The 22,246-nt window shown below is 35.5% G+C and overlaps 1 protein-coding gene across 1 annotated transcript in view; it reads right to left on the reverse strand.

Annotated features, from left to right (window-relative positions):
- ATRNL1 (attractin like 1) overlaps positions 1 to 22,246 on the reverse strand; it is a gene marked incomplete at both ends in the record, with an annotated part of 528,973 nt that overhangs the window by 282,953 nt on the left and 223,774 nt on the right. The window contains 3 exons of the mRNA XM_080620626.1: positions 19,250 to 19,407; positions 20,634 to 20,712; positions 21,367 to 21,461. Of these exons, the coding sequence (XP_080476752.1) occupies positions 19,250 to 19,407; positions 20,634 to 20,712; positions 21,367 to 21,461 (332 nt within the window). The remainder of the gene's footprint in view (positions 1 to 19,249; positions 19,408 to 20,633; positions 20,713 to 21,366; positions 21,462 to 22,246) is intronic.

Genomic DNA, 22,246 nt, shown 5'->3' on the forward strand with positions numbered 1-22,246 from the left:
CATAGAATAGTTAGGGTTGGAAAGGATCTTAAGATCACCCAGTTCCAATCCTTCTACCATGGGCCTCACCCTAGACCATGTTGCCCAAGGCTCTGTCCAACCTGGCCTTGAACACTGTCTGGGACAGACCATTTACCCCTTCTTTGGGCAACCCATTCCAGTGCCTCTGAAGCCTCACAGTAAAGAACTTATACCTAACCTGAATCTTTTCTTCAGATCAATTACCCATTTTAACATTTGCTGAAAGCGTGTTTACTTCATACAAAGGCAGGGCAAGGTGTACTTATACAGACAGCCTAGTCAGGAGCAAAAAACCCCACACCACCAAAAAAAAAATACCAGGTGAAACTCAGAAAAGGAATGCTATTTCTGTATTTTCAGCAGCATAACAGAGCTTCCTCTTCTTTAAGAAAAGACTTCTTTCCAACACTTACTAAATCATGTTTTCATGCTGCCTACGGCATGGTTTTGACTAATAACTGATAAATTACTGACATATTGGGATTAAAGTAGACTAAAAAACCTGTAAAGGTAGGTTTGTATGTAAATTCTGTAGTCTGATACCAAATCCCCCAGTATACCCAGCCATGGATTCAGCTGCAGAGGACACACTAAACCACAGAGATCTCCAAAGCCCATATGGCGATTCTATGAAGCAAATGATGGTGGTCCCATTGTATGAGTGCATAAATAGGTAACCTCTCTACAACACAGAACTGAATGACTTAAGGAAATGACACAATACTGATAAGAAGTGTCAGCAACAATTCCTCTCAAGTAGATACTACATACATATCCTGTCTTCTTCTCCCCCCACCTCACCCTCTGATGTGCTTCAAGAAAAAAGGGTTGTCACTCAAGAATAACCTGCTCCTCCTTATACTTGATTAGTATGTGGATCCACCCTTATTTCCCCAGTGTAAGTCTTCAGGCAAAGCAACCCCTTTAATTTCCTCCATTTCTTCATAGTAACTCGATAGAACTTATTCATAACAGGATATGAGATAAAAGATAAATACTGACTGATATTTCTAAAGCCATTGACAGTATCCAGATGCCCCAATCTCTCCAGTAATGACCATCCAAACACTTAGATGACTTAAAAAATGCTACTTAGCTATAATCTGTGACTTACAGAATTTGAGAAGTGGGAAATGTATTTGCGAAGTAGGAGACACGACACTAGCGGTTATCAATAAAAATATTGATTTGGCTGGAAAACAAAATCTTTCATGTTATATTTTTTTAACTAACTAATTTTAGGAACTTCAGTTAACCCGCTTAATGATAAAATGCCATTCAAATTGTGTCTGCAGATCAACTGCCTTTTACAAAAACACTATTAATGTTCACCTTATAAGGTCAAGAAAAACATTCTTCTGAACAATGTTTTCAGCTCAAAAAAATAACTTTGCTATTGGAAGTTCTAAACACTCAGTTATATTCTACCAGTAGTGGCATATTGAACATGAAGGTTTCCTTTCTTTTACCTACATGGTTAAACCAGAAGCTGAAATGACAGTAAACACTGATTAATTCCTAAATTATTTCACAGAAATAAGACTGCAATGATACCATTAGTCAAAACTAATTCAGTCATGTCTTTGACCAATTCTGAATGATTTTTTTCATACTTACTTTCTATTCCCAAAACAAGCGACAAGAAGACCCGCCAACTTTCAGAACAGAAGGTTGTAGCAATTTATCAATTCCCTGAGCAGCAGGGCAAAATAGTCAATTCAATTAAAGAGTATGTACTACACCAATTGTATTATCACTCCTTGTGGAGCAAAGGGCTCCAAGTGTCAACAGACTGGCAGTGAAAGAAGAGTCAATTGGTAAAAGACCAACTTCATTTGTTTTTAAAACGTTCACACAAAACTTCAAGCTGAAAAATGGACCATTTTAATCCTCCTTTTCTGAAGCCCATTAACTGCTTTCTAGTAATCACTGCTTACTTCTAAAAATTGAGAATTATTGATCCATCTTAACAACTTCAGAGATAATTGTAAACAGTCTTCATCGCCACTACTTTTTTCCTCTTCAATGGCTAAGAATGACTAGGAGGGCACCTGCCTGTCATATCATGAGAAGGACAATTTCATGCATTCATTAGGATGACACCCATGGATCCACCTCACTTTTATTGTTACAAATTATTTCTATCAAAAAGGAAAAAAACTCCAGGGAATATGGAAAAAGGAAAATTGTATCACAGAAAATATAATAAAAGCACAGCCAGTACAACAGATGGAACACACCTTCTTCCCAGAGGAGAATAAAACATACCCAGATAGATGGTTATAGAATTTCTTTTTTAAACCTCTGATTTTAGAGATTTCAGAAGTTCCCTGTGCCACCTTTCCTTCTAGCATGTCTAAACCATCTCTTACTCATATTCAAGCCTGTTTCTTCTTTTAGCTCTCTTTATCTCCTTCTCCCATCAGACATCTTTAGCTGCCTGACTGCAGTATCACCCTTTTAAATCTTTCCTTCATGAGATGAACAAGTGAAATGATTTTTTCAAGTGAATTTTTTCTAGATCAATTTTTACTACCCTCTGAACTCTCAAGTTGAAACCAGAAAAAGCTGAGTGGAGCAACTGCTGCACAAGTCAGCTGCTGCACAAGTTTCACTTAAAACACTGCTCTTCAAGGTGACTAGTCCTGTTTTATGTCTTCGTATTCACTTTCATTTTGTTCTCTTTGGATCCTGAGTTACCGTTTGAACAATATTAACACAAGAAGTGTCAGCTCAGCAACAGAGTTTTAAAAGTGCAATATTACTTAGTATGGTCATTTAAATAACAGCTGCTTTTGCTGCATTGTAAGCTTTGTAAGGCTCTAAAAACTTTAGTATTTTATAACATTAATAAAAATTGAATTTCTTTCCCTCTGCAAACTATAGAAAAGTTATTGCAATGACTTAACGGTAAATGTGCCATTTACCATTAACTTCCTTCTGAGAGAAAACACAATTAACCTTAGCACACCTGCTATCATATTGTTAGTAAACTGTCACGACTGTATCTTGTATATTTATCAATTGAAATTGAAAAGACAAAAATGCTAACAAAAAATCCTTCCTCCATAATTTGCTTCATTTCACCAGTGACTGAGGTTAAACAAAGGTAACATTAAACAAATGAAATGTTCGAATATCATGAAAATCAGTTTAAAAAATATGAGCAAGAATTTAAGCAGTAGAAATAAAAAGTCACACACAAAGCAATTCATGCACACTGTGAATGCAACCTCAGTAAATCAGCATTCATGATAATGGAGAGAACATGTAAGTGGACCTGAGCAGAAACTGATGGTTTAATGTTATACTATCATGCAGTTTATCACTGTGAATGATAAAGTATGCGAAAGCATCCACAGGAGAAAGCCCGTTTAATGATCTAATAGAGTACTTGTAATTTCAGGAGTATAAATTCATGCTGATACTCTTATGATGAGGAGTTTATGCATCGCAGTTAGTCACATGGATTCTCTCTGATTGCTTCAAAAGATTAAATTCTGTCATATTTGAATATTATTTGAACTTGTTACCTTAAATGAGATCCATTTCTTATTTCGTATTAAACTATTATGCTGGGGCTTTTCTTTGGCTTTTTGTTTTGGAGTTGTTTGTTTGTTTGTTCACATCAGAAGTCCTGACTCACTTATATCTGGCTACTAAAACAGGTGTAGAAAAGCATCACTGAAGCAACTCCCCCAAACTATGCCAGCCAAGCATAAAGAAAAACAGAAATGGAATGTGAGGCATCTTAATGGAGTAACCAAAATTGTAATGATAACAAAGGTACTGTGCAATTTAATCTTCTAACTGCAAAATGATGTCTTGACAGACTAATAACTGTTCACTGCACTGTCACTCTACTCAAAGATAGATTCAAACTGAAGGTGAAGGACCATTAGGATGGCCAGGATGGGAACAGAAAATGAATCTTACCAAAGGCAAAGAACAGAGTTTGCTTAGCGGGGTAAAGCAAAGGCTGATAGGGAACATGATTACGATGTATAAATGATTACCATGTATAAATACACAAATGGGAGTAAACATCAGGAAGAATGAAGAGCTACTAATGTCATAGAATATGACTGCACAATAACAATTATGTATAGAGTGAATGATCACATTTGTGGAAATAAAGGAGCTTTTTGAAAATATTTTAAATTCAAATAGTGAGGAAATCTGCTCTTTAAAACAGATGGATGAGTTAATAAAAACATTTGCTTGCAACATTAGGTAACGTCATCTTGATGATGGAAAAAAGTTCCTGCTGGCTGTAAGCCTGTATTACTAAGATGTCAGAAGACCAATTTAAGGTTTGCAAGACTTGGAGCCTAGCACATAAAACTTGCAGCCCTTTGCTTTTTTGTAAATTACTGTATACATCAGTAGTCAGTAGAAAAATAACTAATATTTATTTCAATAGCAAGATTAATAATGGAAATAAATCCTGGGTAGAATAATTCTTAGTATGCATGAAAACCAAAGACTGAAAAGTTATTGCACACTTCCCTTCTAAACTTCCTTTAAACACATAGTTTGAGACACTGTTCAAGTCAAAATAATTAACACAGAAGATGAACACCTCATTTGAATATGCCCAGTTCATAAAAGCCAAAGTAAGACCAACAAAGTCAAAGGATTGTCAAAAGAACAGGGTGATTAGATCCATATTCAAGATGTTTTCAAGTAGCCTTTATTTATACAAACTTTAAATAAAATTCAAAGGTAGAGATGAGTATCTGTCTTTACAATGAAACAAAGGCAAGATCCAAGCATATCGACTTAATGGAAATTTCCAGCTTCTCAGGATGACTTTTCCACTTATAATGGAGAAGTGAATTGATTACTTTGCAAATAATACAGTTGAAATTGATTTTTCTTACCACCACTAGCCTTGCCACAGATGAATACAGCTTTAAAAAGGATTTTCAAAACAAAGGAAGTTCTGTGGTTAATGCTCATAGAATATAAATTGTTATTAGTTTACAAAAAACCCCAAACCAGTGTAAACACTGAAAAAAAAAAATCATTATCAGCATACAGTAGATAATACAGGTATGATGTAAATTAAATGGCTCCTTGCTTTTCTAATGTTTAAAGAGAAGGCAACAGCTAAGGAAATACCTATCCTAACTGAGGCACATGGGACTTAACACCAAGAGTGCTAATATACCTGTTACTTAGGGCAGAACACACATCCTTTCTTATATCCTCACTGAAGAGCTGACAAAGTATGCCAATGAATGCCTTCCCTTTGGCATAGACAAAGTAGTAGTTACACCATACTCATGTTAACGTGTGTTGCAAGAATACAGTGAGAAAGCAGAGCCAAAAAGTTGTTTTTAAACTGTTAGAATATATGTTATGAACACTTTCTTCTCTGCCATCTCACCACCAACTCTGCAAACTGCAATACTAACAAAAAACCGTAATGCTGCTTTACACTATTTTGCCTTTTTTATTCCTGCTGCTGCTCAAGAGATGAACTTTATTCTGGTTCTTTCTCATCTCTAGTGTGCACGCATAAGCACCATCAAGTTGTCAATACAGGAATGTATATTTAAATAACTGTATGGCAGAAAAGGAGTAAAAAACCCAAACAAAAACCCAACAAATATATTTTAATAAGGCCAATTATCCTATACACAAAAGATATCAGTCGAAAAGAAAGATTAAACTGAAAAGGCACTTCATATGTTACATGCTCTGTACAATGGATGTGCCTTGTAACTACGAGTAGTCCAAAGTCCTCTCCATGAGGAGAGTTACAAGTTTCCCAGGTGCTTGTTTAAGAGAAACATCTGATAACACTTTCTAGCACTACAAGTTAGTTCACCTATGCAGGCATAGTAAGTGATTTACGGTCCTGAAAGAAGTCACTCACTGGGGAAGCAACTCCAAAAGGGAAAAATAAAGATCTCACAGGTAAAATTTAAAACTACATTTATCTTGGAAAGCACCATTCACAGATTTTGTTCTTACGATTATTAGAATTAGCATCTGCAAAAGCACATCTCATTCTGCCTTAGGAGACTACTGAATCGCCATTTAAGTAACACTTTTTTTCCTCAAGAAGGCAAGTATAAATATTGAGCTCAAAATGCCTAACAGTTGTGTAAATACCAAATTAAACTATCTTGTATTTACATTACTGAACTTAGCATTTTAAATAATGACCTCAAGATTTATACTAATTTTAATGATTTTAAAATCATTGGAGTTTGAGGGACTTTCAAGGGGAATTGCACTGAATTCCTGGTATTGATCTTAGTGTCTTCTGTAAATGCATTGAGCTGACATTTTGCCATATAATAATAAGTCATTAACTTTGAGTGTTTTAAGGAGAGGGTGAAGATCATCTTCAACTACCTAAAGGGTGGGTTGCAAAGAAAATAGAGTCAGAGTCTTCCCAGAGGTGCACAGAAAGAAGATTAGATACAGCGGACATAAACTGCAGTGTGAGATACAAGTTAAAAAATTGGAAAGAGCAATCAGATCTAACATTGAAGTTGGCACTGTTGGACTGGAGGTCTTCAGAGGTTCTTCCGACATAAACTATGCTGTGTTTCCCAGACACAGATATTCTTTATCCATAAGAAGTGATCTTTTGTGCTGTATCTACATTCATTTGATAAATAAACTCAATATGAAACACTTCCATTAGAAATAATTAATACAAACACTTTGCTATCAGTGGAAATTAGTCATTTCTGTAAAGCTCATGTACACAGCAGAGAATTTCTCAGACACTACCACTAAGAATAAAACAAAAATAAAATTACCTTAAATGAAAACAATTCAAAGCCTGCACAAAGATGGTATTATGAGACAAAGCAGTAACGATGATACTATATACATACAAACAGCTTTTATTTCACTCATTTGAGAATATCTGACAGTTTGAATGGTTTTCACTACCTGGACTGCTGGTTAATATGGCAATTTTAACAAGATTGCAATCTGTAACAATGTCAGTCTTGTGTATTTTTCTTGTCACAGTAAAAGATATAATAAAAGGAAAAGACAAGAAAGTAAAATGAGGACATCATGAAACAGGAAGTAAAAAGGAAATAAAGAGAGGAAGAGACTCACTTTCCTCCGGTCTTGTGTAAGGTTTGTTCATCAAGGGGTAACAGAAGGAAAGATTAGAATTATGAATAAAGTTCAAGACAAATAATAATGTAGGACTACAATAGCAAAATTTGTAGAGCGTACTGGTCTAAAAAATCATTTCATCAACTTTAAGAATCTGAGTGTTCAAAGAAAGTATTTTATAACCAGCAGTTACACATTTTCACAGGAGATCCAATTCATGCCTACAAAGACCATCTCCTACCACAGTCCCAACAACATACACAGCAGTACAACTAACAGAACTTTTGTTCCTTCTGCATATTTTACTATTTATACATACAAGAAGACTGCATTAATCCTTCTGGCAAAAGCACCACTGTGAGAAACTAAAATAACACAAATCCAAAGTGGCACATAATAAACTCTAACTAATGTGAAATATAATTGCAAATAGAGATTTGCATTTCTACAAATGTGTTTCTGATGCAAGGCACAATGAGATTACTGCATCTTTGTTCTCTAGTGTTATTTAAAGTTTTTGTCAATAACTGGCAAGAAAACAGTATAGGTCACTTTAACTAAGCCATTATCCAAGGAGGATAAGGGGAAGGTAAAAGTACTGCCTTTGATAGTATAAATGCGGAATCAAAGAATGAAGATCATTCTCAAGGATACTATTCTGGACTCAGTGACACTGAAAAACATTTGAGGTTATGGGAGATAATCATTACATTCCCAATGCTGTGCTGAAAGGGCTATGGAGACCCTGGATGTATAGAGGGCAAATACTGCACATAATGAATACTGAATGTAATTAAAGGATTGACTGGAGTCACAAGAAGAAAGAACAGGAGAAGTAAGGCTAAGGTTATTTTGCTTCCTTCAGCTGCAAGTGTAGCCTATGGGGGAGCTGCTGAAAAGCATCCTTCTTCTGCCCCCTCATGCACAACATGAACTGTATCTGAAAAAGATGTCATCACATTTGGAAAAACATATCCAGTTCTGGCATCAAGAATTCCCAAGGGATACTGAAATATTGGAGGGTTCAAAGAAAAACCATGAGAAGACACTAAGACTGGACTAAAGTTGGAGAAAAAGTGATGGGAGTCCATGGTATTTACAACAGTCCATCCTTTCCAGGAGGAAGCTCTTTCTAGCATGAAACTGTATTTCAAGACTAGCCCATGGAAAGTTATACTTACCACGAATCACATGGTTTTAAACAGTGGCAATAATTAACAGTCAGAACTATTAGTAGGAGCATAGTCCCTATCCTATTTCTAGAAATACCTAAGCCAAGACTGGATTTTTTGGTTTTTACTTTTAAATATATGGCCTAGTTCAAACAGCAATTAATTTGTGAAAGCCTATGCTCTAGTTTATGTCTCATTTCAGATTGTATGATCACAGCAGCCCCTTCTAGATTTATCGTCTATGAGATACAACACCAAAGTAGCAATGAAATCAAGTGCTTACATGGAAAAGCAATGACAAGTAACTAATGCACTTAAAGCCAGAATTCCAGCTTTTAAAAAAAGCAGATGACCTGCAAGCTCTTCACCCTCTTTAATATGCTTATTTGGCTATCTGCATCTAATAGTTGTTTGCACGGTTTCCCTGAAGGCACAGCACGTGTTTGTCTAACACAGACCAAACAGTTTTGGGATGCTTGTTTAACCTGATTCTTCACAATATACGCAATTCACTTCCTGATAATAAAGAATTCAAGAGATTCTTCACATGACATCACTGCTACTATTTAAAGGTCCTTAAATAATTTCAAATTTAAAACTAACAATCAACATTTCACAATGAAAACAGAATCAGAGCTCTAGCATCTTTTTGCACAGTCTAAAGAAATGAACATTCACACTATAATCTAACAAAGAGCATAAGTAGCTCCCCAATATCTGCTGAGTTAACAGTGAAGTTTGCAGGTGTGAGCTGATCTTGGTGCTTCTTGTGATTTGCCCAACTTTTTGCTATTCTTTCTGTGTTCCTCAGGAACAGCATTCAGCATTTGCAGACTTTGACTTCCTCACATCTTCACATAGGTTAGTCCAGCTCAAACCATGTAAGCATTAGTTAATCCATATGGAACCACAGAGTGGCTCTGGATTTGAAAATCCCGGAGTCTCACTGACTAATATTTTAATTTTGTTATTTCATCATAGAAATTAACACATTGACCACATAGTTAAAACATTAACACCTACCTCTGCAGAAAACAGAGGTCTACAATGAAATATCTCATCACAGCAAAAACACCTCAGAAGAGGTGCCAAAGGCAATTGTTTTCCATTCTCAAGGATTGTCTTCTAGTAGCATATATAAAGTTTGACTCTTTGCATCTGTGACTACAATAACTCCTACACTTCAGTGTCACAAAAATAGCAACTCACTAAAATAAGCATTTTTAAGCATGGATGTCTGTTTAATATAAGGTAGCACTCCAGTCACTGCTGTCAAGTTTACCTAGAGCTGGAAACTACTGTTTCCAGGGTCACTGCCTCAGAGACAGTTCACTATCACATACCTTGTTGGTTCAGTGCTCAAAGGTCAGATTTGGAGCCTTCAGGTCATGGGACAAGGGACCATGTGCTGCTGCTGAAGAACCATCCTACGATGTAAATGAGCTCTGTTTCGTATCTGAGTCAGGGGATCCAGTTAGGCCAAGTACGTTGCAGCTCTGAGCGACAGTTCAGAGCAGCCTGATCAGCAAAACCAAGACCTTAGGAAAACCAAAAGCTGTTCTAACTTGAAAACCCAAAACTCCTGCCAGTGTCAGGATCACAATCATGTTGGTGAGGCTGACAAGACTGTCATTGCTACTCAGCAGGTGTGGGGTTCTTGAGAAGTCTACTTCACAAACACCTTATGTTGCAATTTTTAAGTTGATTTTGGGCCACTGACACTTTGTTTATTCAGAAATGTTGAAAACCACAGATTTGGCACAAATCCAAATTTAAACAAAAATATGAGAAATGTAAATCCTGCACATTGTTCACATTTATCTGTAAAATCCTTATTTAAGAGGGCAACTAAGGTTTCTAGAGCTGACAGTCATGATAAATGGGATGAAAATATCTATTCCCTATCACAATCTTCCTATTTCTATTCTGATTCCCTAAGAGCCAAACATTTACTTTCAAATTACTCTGACTGTGTGTAAGCCATTCTGTATGACCTTTATAGGCTTCTGTGGTTCACCAAGGCATGGATGTTTTCTTCAGGGAGAATCTTAATCTCTGAAAAGTTTTTTCCTATTACTAAAAAAGCCATGTTTCTATACCCTGTCGTATGCTCCCTCCCAAAATTCCCAAGAGGAATAGTTGTTTATTTCCCTTTAGCTAATTAAAAGTCCTGAACAAATAAAAGCTATCTCTGAGCAATATTTTATTTCATTCTAATGTTCAAACTATAATTTACTTAATTAACTAGAAAAGGGAAATGGAAATTAAAAGGAAAAAAATCCTATTGTCTACTTGCTAAACGTCACAGGGAGATAATTTTTCTTAGCAAATAGCATACCTATACATCTCTATTTTGATATACAGCTACCAGTAGATGCTGCCTTGATCTGTCTGGAAAAGAAACCCTATACAACTGGCACATCAGTTACAGGAGTTCTTATCTCAGACATTCAAATTACACACTAATTAAAACTATGCATCATTAAGGACTAATTATCTCTTAATTAGGTGGTTTGGTTTCTTTAAATCATCAGCTGAACAACTAACAGTGCTTCAACTTTCTGAGAAATATATCAACTATGTTAAATATTTACAGATGTTCTGGTAGCTCATATTGAACCTTTTCTAAGGTGATGGGAGACCAGTAACGAGTGGTGTCCCTCTGGGATCGGTGTTGGGACCAGTCTTGTCAAACACCTTTGTCAATGACATGGACAGTGGGATTGAGTGCGCCCTCAGCAAGTTTGCTGATGACACCAAGCTGTGTGGTTCGGGTGATATGCCGGAGGGAAGGGATGCCATCCAGAGGGACCTCGACACACTTGTGAGGTGGGCTGATGCCAACCTTATGAAGTTTAACCATGACAAGTGCAAGGTCCTACACCTGGGTCAGAGCAATCCCAGGCACAGCTACAGGTTGGGCAGAGAAGAAATTCAGAGCAGCCCTGCAGAGGACTTGGGGGTGTTGGTCGATGAGAAAATGAACATGAGCCGGCTTCAGTGTGCACTTGCAGCCCAGAAAGCAACCGTCTCCTGGGCTGCATCAAGAGGAGCATGACCAGCAGGTCAAAGGAGGGGATCCTGCCCCTCTACTCTGCTCTTGTGAGACCTCACTTGGAGTATTGTGGGCAGTTCTGTGTTCTCAACATAAAAAGGACATGGAACTGTTGGAACAAGTCCAGAGGAGGGCCACGAGGATGATCAGGGGACTGGAGCACCTCCCGTACGGAGACAGGCTGAGAAAGTTGGGGCTGTTCAGCCTGGAGAAGAGAAGGCTGCATGGAGACCTCATAGCAGCCTTCCAGTATCTGAGGGGGGCCTACAAGGATGCTGGGGAAAGACTCTTCATCAGGGACTGCAGTGACAGGACAAGGGGTAACGGGTTCAAACTTAAACAGGGGAAGTTTAGATTGGATATAAGGAAGAAATTCTTTACTGTAAGGGTGGTGAATCACTGGAACAGGCTACTCAAGGAAGTTGTGAATGATCCATCCCTGGCAGTGTTCAAGGCTGAGCTGGCCAGAGCCTTGGGTGGCATGATTTAGTGTGAGGTATCTCTGTCCATGGCAGGGGGGTTGGAACTGGATGATCTTGAGGTCCTTTCCAACCCTAAATATTCTATGATTCTATGATCCTATGACTGGAAAAAGAAATGTACCAAGGAGAGTAATGAAATTAACATTTACTCTAGTGGTGCAGAAGTTGTAACAATATGGTTGGCAATCTTGTTCTAGTATATTTTAAGACAAGCATTACTTGTTAGAGAAGAAAGGTACAATCTAATCATTAGAAAAGACCTCCCCATTTTAGTAAGATTTCAAGATTCACAGGAAGTATTTTGGAAAACGCTATCTTGGATTTGGGCACATTAAGCTTTCAGGAATATTTTACAGTCTTATGATTTATTCTCCACACAATTGGTCTTGCAACTACAAGGAAATAAATCATAGATATTCCAGATAGTCAATTTTCTGAAACAAGAACCGGTAGGTGCCTGGTATTATATTAGATTACTTCAGAAAGAACAAAGGCAATTACAATTACCCTAAGAGTCCACTTTTGAGTACTAATTTTCAACTACTTTATATAATGCAATAATTATATATGTAAAACATATACCTGTAATAATGTAACTTTGACACAGAATTTTTAATAATGGTATTTAGTGTGTTGAAAACAGAATGGATTTGAGTTTTAGAACCTAGTAATGAAAGAGAAGAATCTTTACCGCCATGCTGTGGTTCCACTGATTTCAATTCTAAAAATTTTGAGTTCCTTCACTTAATGCATCTGTTTCTCTAGAAATGATTCTAGAGCATAACCCCTCTTTACATTGACTTGAGAAACAATGACAGCATCTGTTTATACATTTTAATCAGATAGAACAAACAATCCTATGCAAGATAAAAATTGGAATCTCCAGAGCTTCTTCTGTCAAACAAACTAAATGTTTCCACTCTGCCACGCCAAGAAAGGTAATCACATGAGCCACTTTGGCAGACTATCAAAGTGCAAATGTATCATGATTTGCTATGTCATGTTACTGAAATCTGGTTTTTTAGATGTACATTTTCTACTTTACAGTCATCAGCTAATTCCTTTACTGTCTAATTTAATGCCTACAGTCAATGGATAAAACCTGACAAAATACTAAATACTATAATTTAACTTTCCTTCAAAATCGCTTCCAAAGCACTGCATACCACTAAATTTGTTGTTACCTGAACTACTTCCCTCCTATGTTCAGCCACAAAGTAGCATTTGCTTTTCTCCAGTCTCATGGTCCTACTCCTCTGCTTTTGGCCCTGCAGTTTTGCATGTCACTTCCTTCATGTTCAAGGACAGACTGTACCTGGTGCCTAATCTGACCACATTAAGCTTGAGTTTTCTTTCCGACTCTGTAGAGGATAATTTTCATAAATATATGTTGTTGTTGTTACTATTATTTATCATTATTATTATTATTACCATCATCACCAAGCCTTACTTTAGACTACAATCAATATCATCATCCCTATTGAAAACTGAAGCTAAGGATATATTCCCATTTTAGGCTGTACCTCAGTCATCTAGAAACTAACCCAGCCTGTACTGCCAGATGCCTTCTGTTCCTGGCTTTTTTCTGTTCAGAAAGAATTTCATGCTTCTTGCAGAACTGCAACTAAATGGTAGTTCAGTGCACTTCCCAGGTTTTTGCTCTTGCTATACTAATTTCAAACCTCTTTTTAAAGGAGTTTTATTTTTACTGTAAGAAAACATCAAAGTTGTTTTGGAAGCTAATGAATCCACTTCATCATCAATACCTGTTTAGTGTTTCAAGAATTATAGTGTCTTCACACATAGCTATATGCAGTTACTCAGCAGCCTCTGTGAAAACCATTAAGGCACTTAGAAATTGAATCGTTCACCATAAATCACAAAGATTAGATTTAGGTGTGCAATCATTGACGGAGGAGGTTCTGTACAAATATAGCTACATGTGGATAAATACACATTTTCCAAACAGACCACTGCAAAATTCAGAAAGGTCTTAAAACCCAAAAAACTCTGATCTTTATTTGTTAATTTAGTAATTAGGTTTTTGCTACTGTTGTAACTTCTAATGGCAATGATGGACAGGTTTTACTTCTTGGAGCTTTTACAATATATAAATCATTCATGAATGTTCAAAATTCAAAATGAACTCCAAAACAAAAAGAAAAGAAATAAATTATGCTACACAGTGAATTTTATTACAAGGGTAAATATGCTTCTTGATTTACATTACACTCCTCCTTCAGTTGTAACAGACAGGCTACTAACAGGGGAAGGAAAATCAGTTCTGAAACAGGAGCCAGTAAACTGGAAGAACATTAGCTTCCCCTTTAAAAAAATCCCTTAAATATTTATGTATGAAGTAGCTTTGATTATTTGTTGTGTTACATACAAATAAAATGTAAATCTTCACCATAATTCATTCTTCTGTTCTGGCACACACACTAATACAGGGTGCCAAAGATGATTTTCCTCAAAAACAACAGTGCAGGAAAAAAAAGAACCCAACACTATGCTACTAAAGCTTGCGGTAGGCTTGTTTAAGAATCATTAAAATCCTTCCTTCGAACACATCTGTGCATTCTACATGCACACTAACATCATGCTCTAAATTCGCTGTAACAATAATTGCTCTATGCTGTAGAAAGATGTTAGATTAACTGGAAACATGTTAGAGTAATTATTATATGATCAAAAATGAGTAACAAGCTTCTTTTCATTAAATATAAACCTAAGTTTCCCAGGCAGTGCTTTGCTGCTGAGGTCAAACCTTATAATTGAAACTGACCCTCTCAATTAAAAGTCAGACACTTATGAATCTTTTATTTATACTATAGGGAGGAAAGGAACTAAGTTGTTGTTATCTTCAGATATGGCTTTAAATCACATAGAAAATTTTGCTGCTCAAGCACAAATTGTGGTCAGACTTACAAGTTATACTTGTAAGAACTGGTTATAAAGAGATATAGGACACTGAGACATAGCAGCTGAAACAGAAGCAGGAATGCTACTGCTGTCCTTAGAGACAGAGTACCTCGACCAGATAGCCACAACAGCATTTTAAGGGCATTTGCTTGCTTCCTATACAACTTGCTACTCTTCAGAATATGGGAGAAGATGATGAAAAAATAGGGAAGACTTCTGTTACCAGCTTCAACAACAAAAAAGCCTGGCCATAAAATTAGTTTCCTGAGTGAGGAACATGTTGTTACTGCTGTTATTAATATTTGCTGCTATTAATATTAATAGCTGTCAGAAGTCCAGTCTTTATGACTGCTTCCTACTTCAGGGACCATTGACTATTATTTGAGGTGCTGGCTGCAGTCTGAGTTACCGCTTTTCAGTAAATGTTACAGCTTTCAAATTCCATTAGCAGTCGAGTCTGAATTACGTATCTCGCAAAACAAAAATGAGCAGAAACATGTTATGTGGCTTTGCCATGAATTCGGTTCAGCAATCTAGCCTATTTAAGAGAGCAGCACTTTCTCATGGAGTCCTGCTTAACAGAGGTATAAGACATGGAACACCTAAAGGTTCTGTATTCATCCTTACTTTCCAGTCAACTCTGCATTACAGGAAGTGGAGAGAAAGTGATAGAAACTCTGCCAATAATTCAACAGGAAAATACCCAGCATTCATGTACCAGCATATAACTACTACATACTTCTGAGAAAAACTTGTAGCTGTCCTTCATGTTACAGCCAATAACAAGCCTATTTGTGGAAACAGCTCTAAGCTGAAGATGTCCTATATCATCAGCTTTCTAATGACCCCTTATACAACTATGGCACATTTCTGCTTCTCCTTTGATGTCAAGGAAGAAGAGATCACATAGCTAAATAAAATGCTTCTAGCATCAGGAAATTTCAACGCATTTTCCCTTGAGGGTTGCACAGCTCTCTTACTAACTGAACACCAAGCTGTGTGCCCATAGCCATTATGGAAAGAAAAAGTGTGCTGAGTAACAGGAACCTAGAATACAATCTTATAAAGAAAGCAGGACTTAATCTGAAACTGAAAATTTCCTGAATAGTTCCTATGGTTGGCAAGTAATTCATTGCTATCCAGTGTTAAAGAACTTGTATTCTGAAGTCATTAGACTCACCAGTGACAAAAATACAATGCATCCTTGTGTAGCTGCTGGTGAATAGTAATCACAGAGCAGCACATCTTCAGAAAATTGTTATATGGACACAACCATCACATATCCTTCTTTCAAAGTCATGAAATCATATTTCAAAGAAGATATTTTGTGTTAGAATCATGAGGGATTTATTAAGATTTAGGAAAAAAAAAAAAAAACTCCAAGCTTGTGAATATGTAACATGCATAATAAAAGTATTTGAGGAAGCAACTGCAAGCCATTAACACAAATAAACAATCACCTGCTAGGATGTACAGTCTTATCAAGATGAAAATCTTGATAAAATAGAGCTAATATGGATGACTTTGACAGAAAATGAAACTAAATGTCTTGTATAATGAGCCACCAACACCCAAACCTTTCCAATGAAAGACACAAGAAATCTTAGCTCCAGTGCCAGTGTAACAGAAGGCATAAAAAGAGTAGCGAAATGCGTATCAACAATGCAACTTGAAATACTGGTTACAAGGGTAGTAAGGTCACTATTTCTGCTTCCTTAGAAACTTATTCGTTATATAATCAATTGTTGACAAGTCACAATGAATAATGTAAATGCAGGAGACTGGTACTCAGATTATATTTGAAAAATGCTAGATGTGCTGAAGTGCACACTTAGTTGTCTACGAAACTGTTGTGTAAAACGCATGTGCCCAATTTCATGTTGCTATCTTATTTATTCCTATGAACAGAATACCTCTCAAGGAAGTCACAGTAATTTTCTTAGCTCTAACAGGATTAAATGAAAACTTCAGTACTGACTTGATATAAAGTATCAGTGTGTTTCAACCAGCACGACCTGACCAACGCACCGTGACTGCATTAGTGGAAAGGACTATAGTGCAAATAGTTCTATGACCACTTACGCATAGGCCAGCTCCTGTGACATCCAAAGCCCTACACTAGAACAGAGAGCTAACTTTTTAATCACCATAGAAAGATAAGGGTGACTCATTCAGGAAACTATTTCCTAGACCATTTGAAAGCTTATTCAGAGACCATCTAGAAGAGATCCGCATTTCAAACCAGAACTCAAAGCCATCATCAGAGTCCTTTCATCAACAGTAACATCAGGTTTTTAATAATTATCATGCTTTAAATGAATACTCTCTAATATAGTAATAGACTGGTATCACTTTTGCGTATTGGGAAGGTGAAATCCGGTATGCTAAGAGATGTGAAAGATCATAAATAGTAGAACTGTGAGCCCACTTAGTACTGGCCTTGGAAGCTTCAGCCTCTGGATAGGGATGAACCATGACTTCCGTCTCTTAATGCTAAAGCACAGGATGGCTCATGACTTTTTTAAGTATCTATTATGTACAGAATCCTAAAGTTAAGTAAGTAAAATTAAACTTGTTTCCTCTGAAAAGTTCCCTACTCCATTTATCATTTGAAGATTGTAACTACTGTTAGAACACCAAACATAAGAAATCTGTATGGTTAATGTGAATTTTAGATATTCCCTTGGGAAAAAACAGATGACAACATAAAACACATCAGAGCTGAATAATAATCTTGCTGGTTTAGGAAGGCAAATATAAACGACAATAATAAAAATCCTTAAACAGTTTCCATAACTGGACCTTAGCATTCCTTTTCTACTGCATAAAATTGGGATGACTTAATTTCTAGATGGAAGAAGTTAGTTTATGAAAAACCAGCAGTACAGGGAAAAAATTCAATACTCAAGGACCATTATCTCTGAGCCAGAATCATCCAGACTGATGAATTTCAATGTGCCTCAAAAATAAACACAGAAAACTCTGTGCAACTGTGGCAATTAAGGAAAAAAAAATAATTATGGAAAAGTCTGATTAAAAAAAAATCAGTGGGGGGAAGAAGGAATTTAACCAATGATCAGGGATTCCCTTTATCATGCACTAAAACATGTTACTCTTAGGGTGTTACGCTGCAGTGGAAACAGCACAAGAAGAAGCTGCACTCTGCTGCCATCTGACACAGTTGCACATGTTAGGAATACATCACCTTAATAATGTTTGTCTTACAATCATGATACAGGCTCCTTCCAATCTTCAAAGTGAAAGGAGTGTGTAATGCATTTATGGCTTAAGTTGCTTTATGGGTTTGTTTAGGAAGGCAGTTGAAGTTGTTCTATGTTTAGAAAGTGGGATTGGTGAGCATAAAAAATACCCCTATTATGGAGAGTGAAAGAAAGCAGTTAACCTTCAGCATTTTTCTTTATATGAATTAGTGTATGCATAAATGTTAATAAATTGCACGAATCCATCCTTAAACACTGTGTAACACGTATTTACAGTTAACATCCATGTACGATTAAGAAAACTTTAGCTTTATGTAACAAAACAGGAATATTATTTATCTGTCCATGTACTTAGAAGATGACTGATTTAATTCAGGAGGCTCCTCAGCAGATTTTATCATTTATATATACATTTATGCAACCAGCTCTGTATTTTATAAAAATGAGGAGGTGGGGCCACCAAAACAGAATTCTGTATAACAGTTGGAGTTAACTGGCAAGCATTTTAAGCTTATTCTGGTCGCATGAGAAATCATTAGGAATTATCAAGTTTTATGATCATTTTCAAAACTTAATTTTTTAAGAATTAATTCCATAAGGGAGCTATAGCCAAAAGCTGGTAATCCACATAAAGAGCTCCTTGACTGGTGCAGGGGACGCAGTACTTAGAAATGCAGCTATAGTAATGGTAACTATAAATATTGCTGAAACTTCTGAGGAGGTAAAAAACCAATCATCATTGCATTGATTTTTTTGAGTCTGTCACTGCACAGTTATCTCACTACTCAAGAAAGTACTCAGTGAAATTGATTCCAATGAAGTCAAAGACGAATATAAATTCTAACCAAATATACTTAGTGTAACTGAAGTTGGTAGTACTGCAATGTAATATAGACACTCAACCTTTAAGAAAAACAGAGGCTAAGAAACCAAGTGATTAACAAAAGATTATACTCAAACATCTAGGTACCTACATACACATTTGTATACCCTCTTCTATGTATACCCTTCTATGTATACCGCCTTCTATTTGTATACCCTCTAAATGCTTAAGATATATCATAAATAAATATTTATGTTCAATAATTTTAACTGCGGATTTTAAAACCAACAGTTTGAAGTCAGATTCACTACCATAAGCAAAAGCATCATAATTCTTATACACAAAAAACACAACGTGCAAATAATACTATTTATATACTTTCTGTATGAGTGAAAAGATTAAATTCAATGCAAACCTAAGATGTCAACATCTCTGTAGCACAAAACAGTCACACTAACCTGTATTTTGATTGGCCAGGAGAAATTGCTGACATAGACATAGAAAGTGATGTTTGGGTTGCTCCGAAAGTTGAATTTTTCACAGGAAAAGCTATCTCTGTATTCCTTAATATTAGCTTTAGAAACAACAGGAATCTCTTCTCCAGATATTGTTCCAGCTAAAAATAAAAAAACACATATGTAGACTCATGTATATTTATCACAAATATTAATCAACATTAAAGGTGTCAAAGTAAATTTGCACAAGAAACTTAGCTTCTTTAATTACTGTTGGTGTCTTCATTCTACAAGCTTAACAACCTTTTATTAGAGCTTATTATTTTATTATACACTAGGTACATTTCATACACATACAGAGAATTCACAGAAACTCTTCCTCTGGTTTCAAAAGATTATGAATTAATTATAGCATTGATAGAAGTTACATGAGTTTTAGGAGAAAGTTGTTACGGCCAGCTAAACAGATAATATGCTTTCCTCTAGTAATTTACATTCCATTTCAATAAAAACTTACAGGTTAATAAAGCTTGAAAGTGAACTTGGCTACATCTTACATTATTCCTGTAGGGTTTCAATTGTTCATGAAAGCTTTCATAATATACCTTCTAATCAACATATATAATTTCTTGCAAATACATGGATGACTATGCTAAGTTAAAGGAATAAATAGGATTTACTAACTACAGTATGCTAAAATACTTCAGAATGACATCGATGAAGAAATTCATGAGTTTATGTAAGACAAACTCTGAATCTTTTTTTTGTTGTTTTTAATTTTAGTATAATTTCACTTTAAGCATCATGCTTCTCTCCTTGGATGTGTTTTCAGAAAGTCAATAGAACCAATTCAGAGAAACTGTCTAAATGGAGCTTTTCTTCCTTCTTAAAACAAAGAAGATTAATGGGGTTCAAAGTTGGAGAAAAATAGATAAGCAGCTCCTTTTATCAGCATACACAGAAGAACTTTATTGTTTGATATCAATGTTAAGGTTAATAATTAAATTTTTAGCTTGAATACTGAAACAAAGAAATAAAATCTCAGCCTCTGCAGTAGTTAAGGAAGTAATTTATCTTAATTAAAATCACAGCATTTCATAACACTGTCGTTTTAAAAATTTAAATAGACTACAAGCTTTTCCTACCAAAGTAATTTTAATTGAATAGGAGAGAAAGTTAACATGTTAATGAAGCTTTGTTCAGATTGCAAATTATCATCTGAGGTTTAAATAATATAATTAATAATTGCATACTGATAATGGCAAAAGAACACATTTGGTAAAGCTTTATTATCAAAATTAGCAACAAAGAGACAATCAGGTTAAAATAGTTTAAAGGATCATTAAACCATATAGGGAAAAGTCGTAAGACAAAAGTTCACCCTCACCTGTGGAGCCAATAGACCATGTAATATTGAGATTGAAGTTGTTTGATGCGTTAATTGATATATCCAAATTTTTATTTGACTAGATAAAAAAAGAAAATATATTGAAGTTAACAAAATATATCAGAATGTATTGAATATAACTATTGCACATAACTGAAAACAGCCTTTTAATCACCTTCCATTTTCCATTTTATACATAAATAGTAGCGGTAATAATTCAGAGCCAAAGGCAATCCTTTCTTTTGCTTCAGTAAGAATAGAGTTCAAATAAGCATATAACTACACCAGCTTCCTTTTCAGACTGTGGTAAACATAATGAAATCATTCTCTTTATAAAACTAAAAAAAAGTAATCATGGCAAATGGCTACATTTTAATTACAGTCCAAAAAATTATTTTTCTCATCTGCTAATGAAGATTTCTTAACTGAAGGGTATATTCCTTTAATCCATCTCAGGAAGATACTGAAACTTGTTATCCATAGGAACAATAAAATAAACCAGCTGATAATTTTTTGCAGTATTAGTTGTTCTGAACTACATGTAGAAAGTTTTCTACCATTTAGAAACTTTTATCAGTGAATTGCACTGGAATAATTTTCAGTGCTCAAAAAAGATTTGAACTATATCTAATACCTTATGGGCACTTGGGAAACCTTTAATCATGGTCAAATATAATGGAAATCGTAATCATGACTCTCCAAAACTTGTCTGAAGGAAATAACATTTTCTTACCTGTTCTGGATTTGCTATAAAGTTTATGGCAGTGTGATGGCGATCATCCTCTTGTAATAAGCTGAAGGTAAACTGGTAATCAATCAAAAGGCTGTCTGTGGGCAAAACAGAAATTAAAGATAATAAAAGAGGTTCAAGTGTAAACATATTAATAATGTTATGTAAGCATACAAAAAATTTACAATTCATGTGGATTTTAAAAGGCATGGAGTAACCTACACATCAGAATTACCCACATGCACTTCACTGCTTTAGTATTTGCACTATAATGTCTTGAAGCAATAAAGTGAAGCAGCAACAAAAGTAACAGTATTAAGAAAAATAACTATATTAAGAAGTAGATTCTATCATGGAGGCAGATCAACTACTACACATAATGAAATAGTCTTTCCTTGAAAAGTAATTATTCCAAAGTACACTATCAAGGATTGTTAGTTTTGAGAGTTATCAGTTCCCTAATTTTACTCTGAAACAATTATTCGAATATTCTGTTCAAAATGCATTTAAATATTTAAGTTTTACAGTCAGATGTTTTACTATGCTATAGAAATACACTTACACACCTATGTCAATATAACACATTTTAGAATCACCAGCCTTAAAACTTGCATCTACTGTAAAATTACATAGCATGAAGGCATGATACTAAGGTAAACAGGACTGGTAATAGCAAAATGACACAGTGAAATTTTGAATAGAAATTATATAACCAGAAAGCACATCCTTTCTAAATTGACAGAATTCTAAGAGAATTTGTAAGTGGCAGGTGATATAAACTTTTCATGCAAGAGAAGCAAGTGGTAGTTTAGTACTGACTCAGAAAGATTATATTTCAGTTCAAAATGGCATTTGTTCTGTCCATTTTTCTTTCAACCCATGA

This window comes from Psittacula echo (assembly GCF_963264785.1).
Source record: "Psittacula echo genome assembly, chromosome: 6".
NCBI lineage: Eukaryota > Metazoa > Chordata > Aves > Psittaciformes > Psittacidae > Psittacula > Psittacula echo.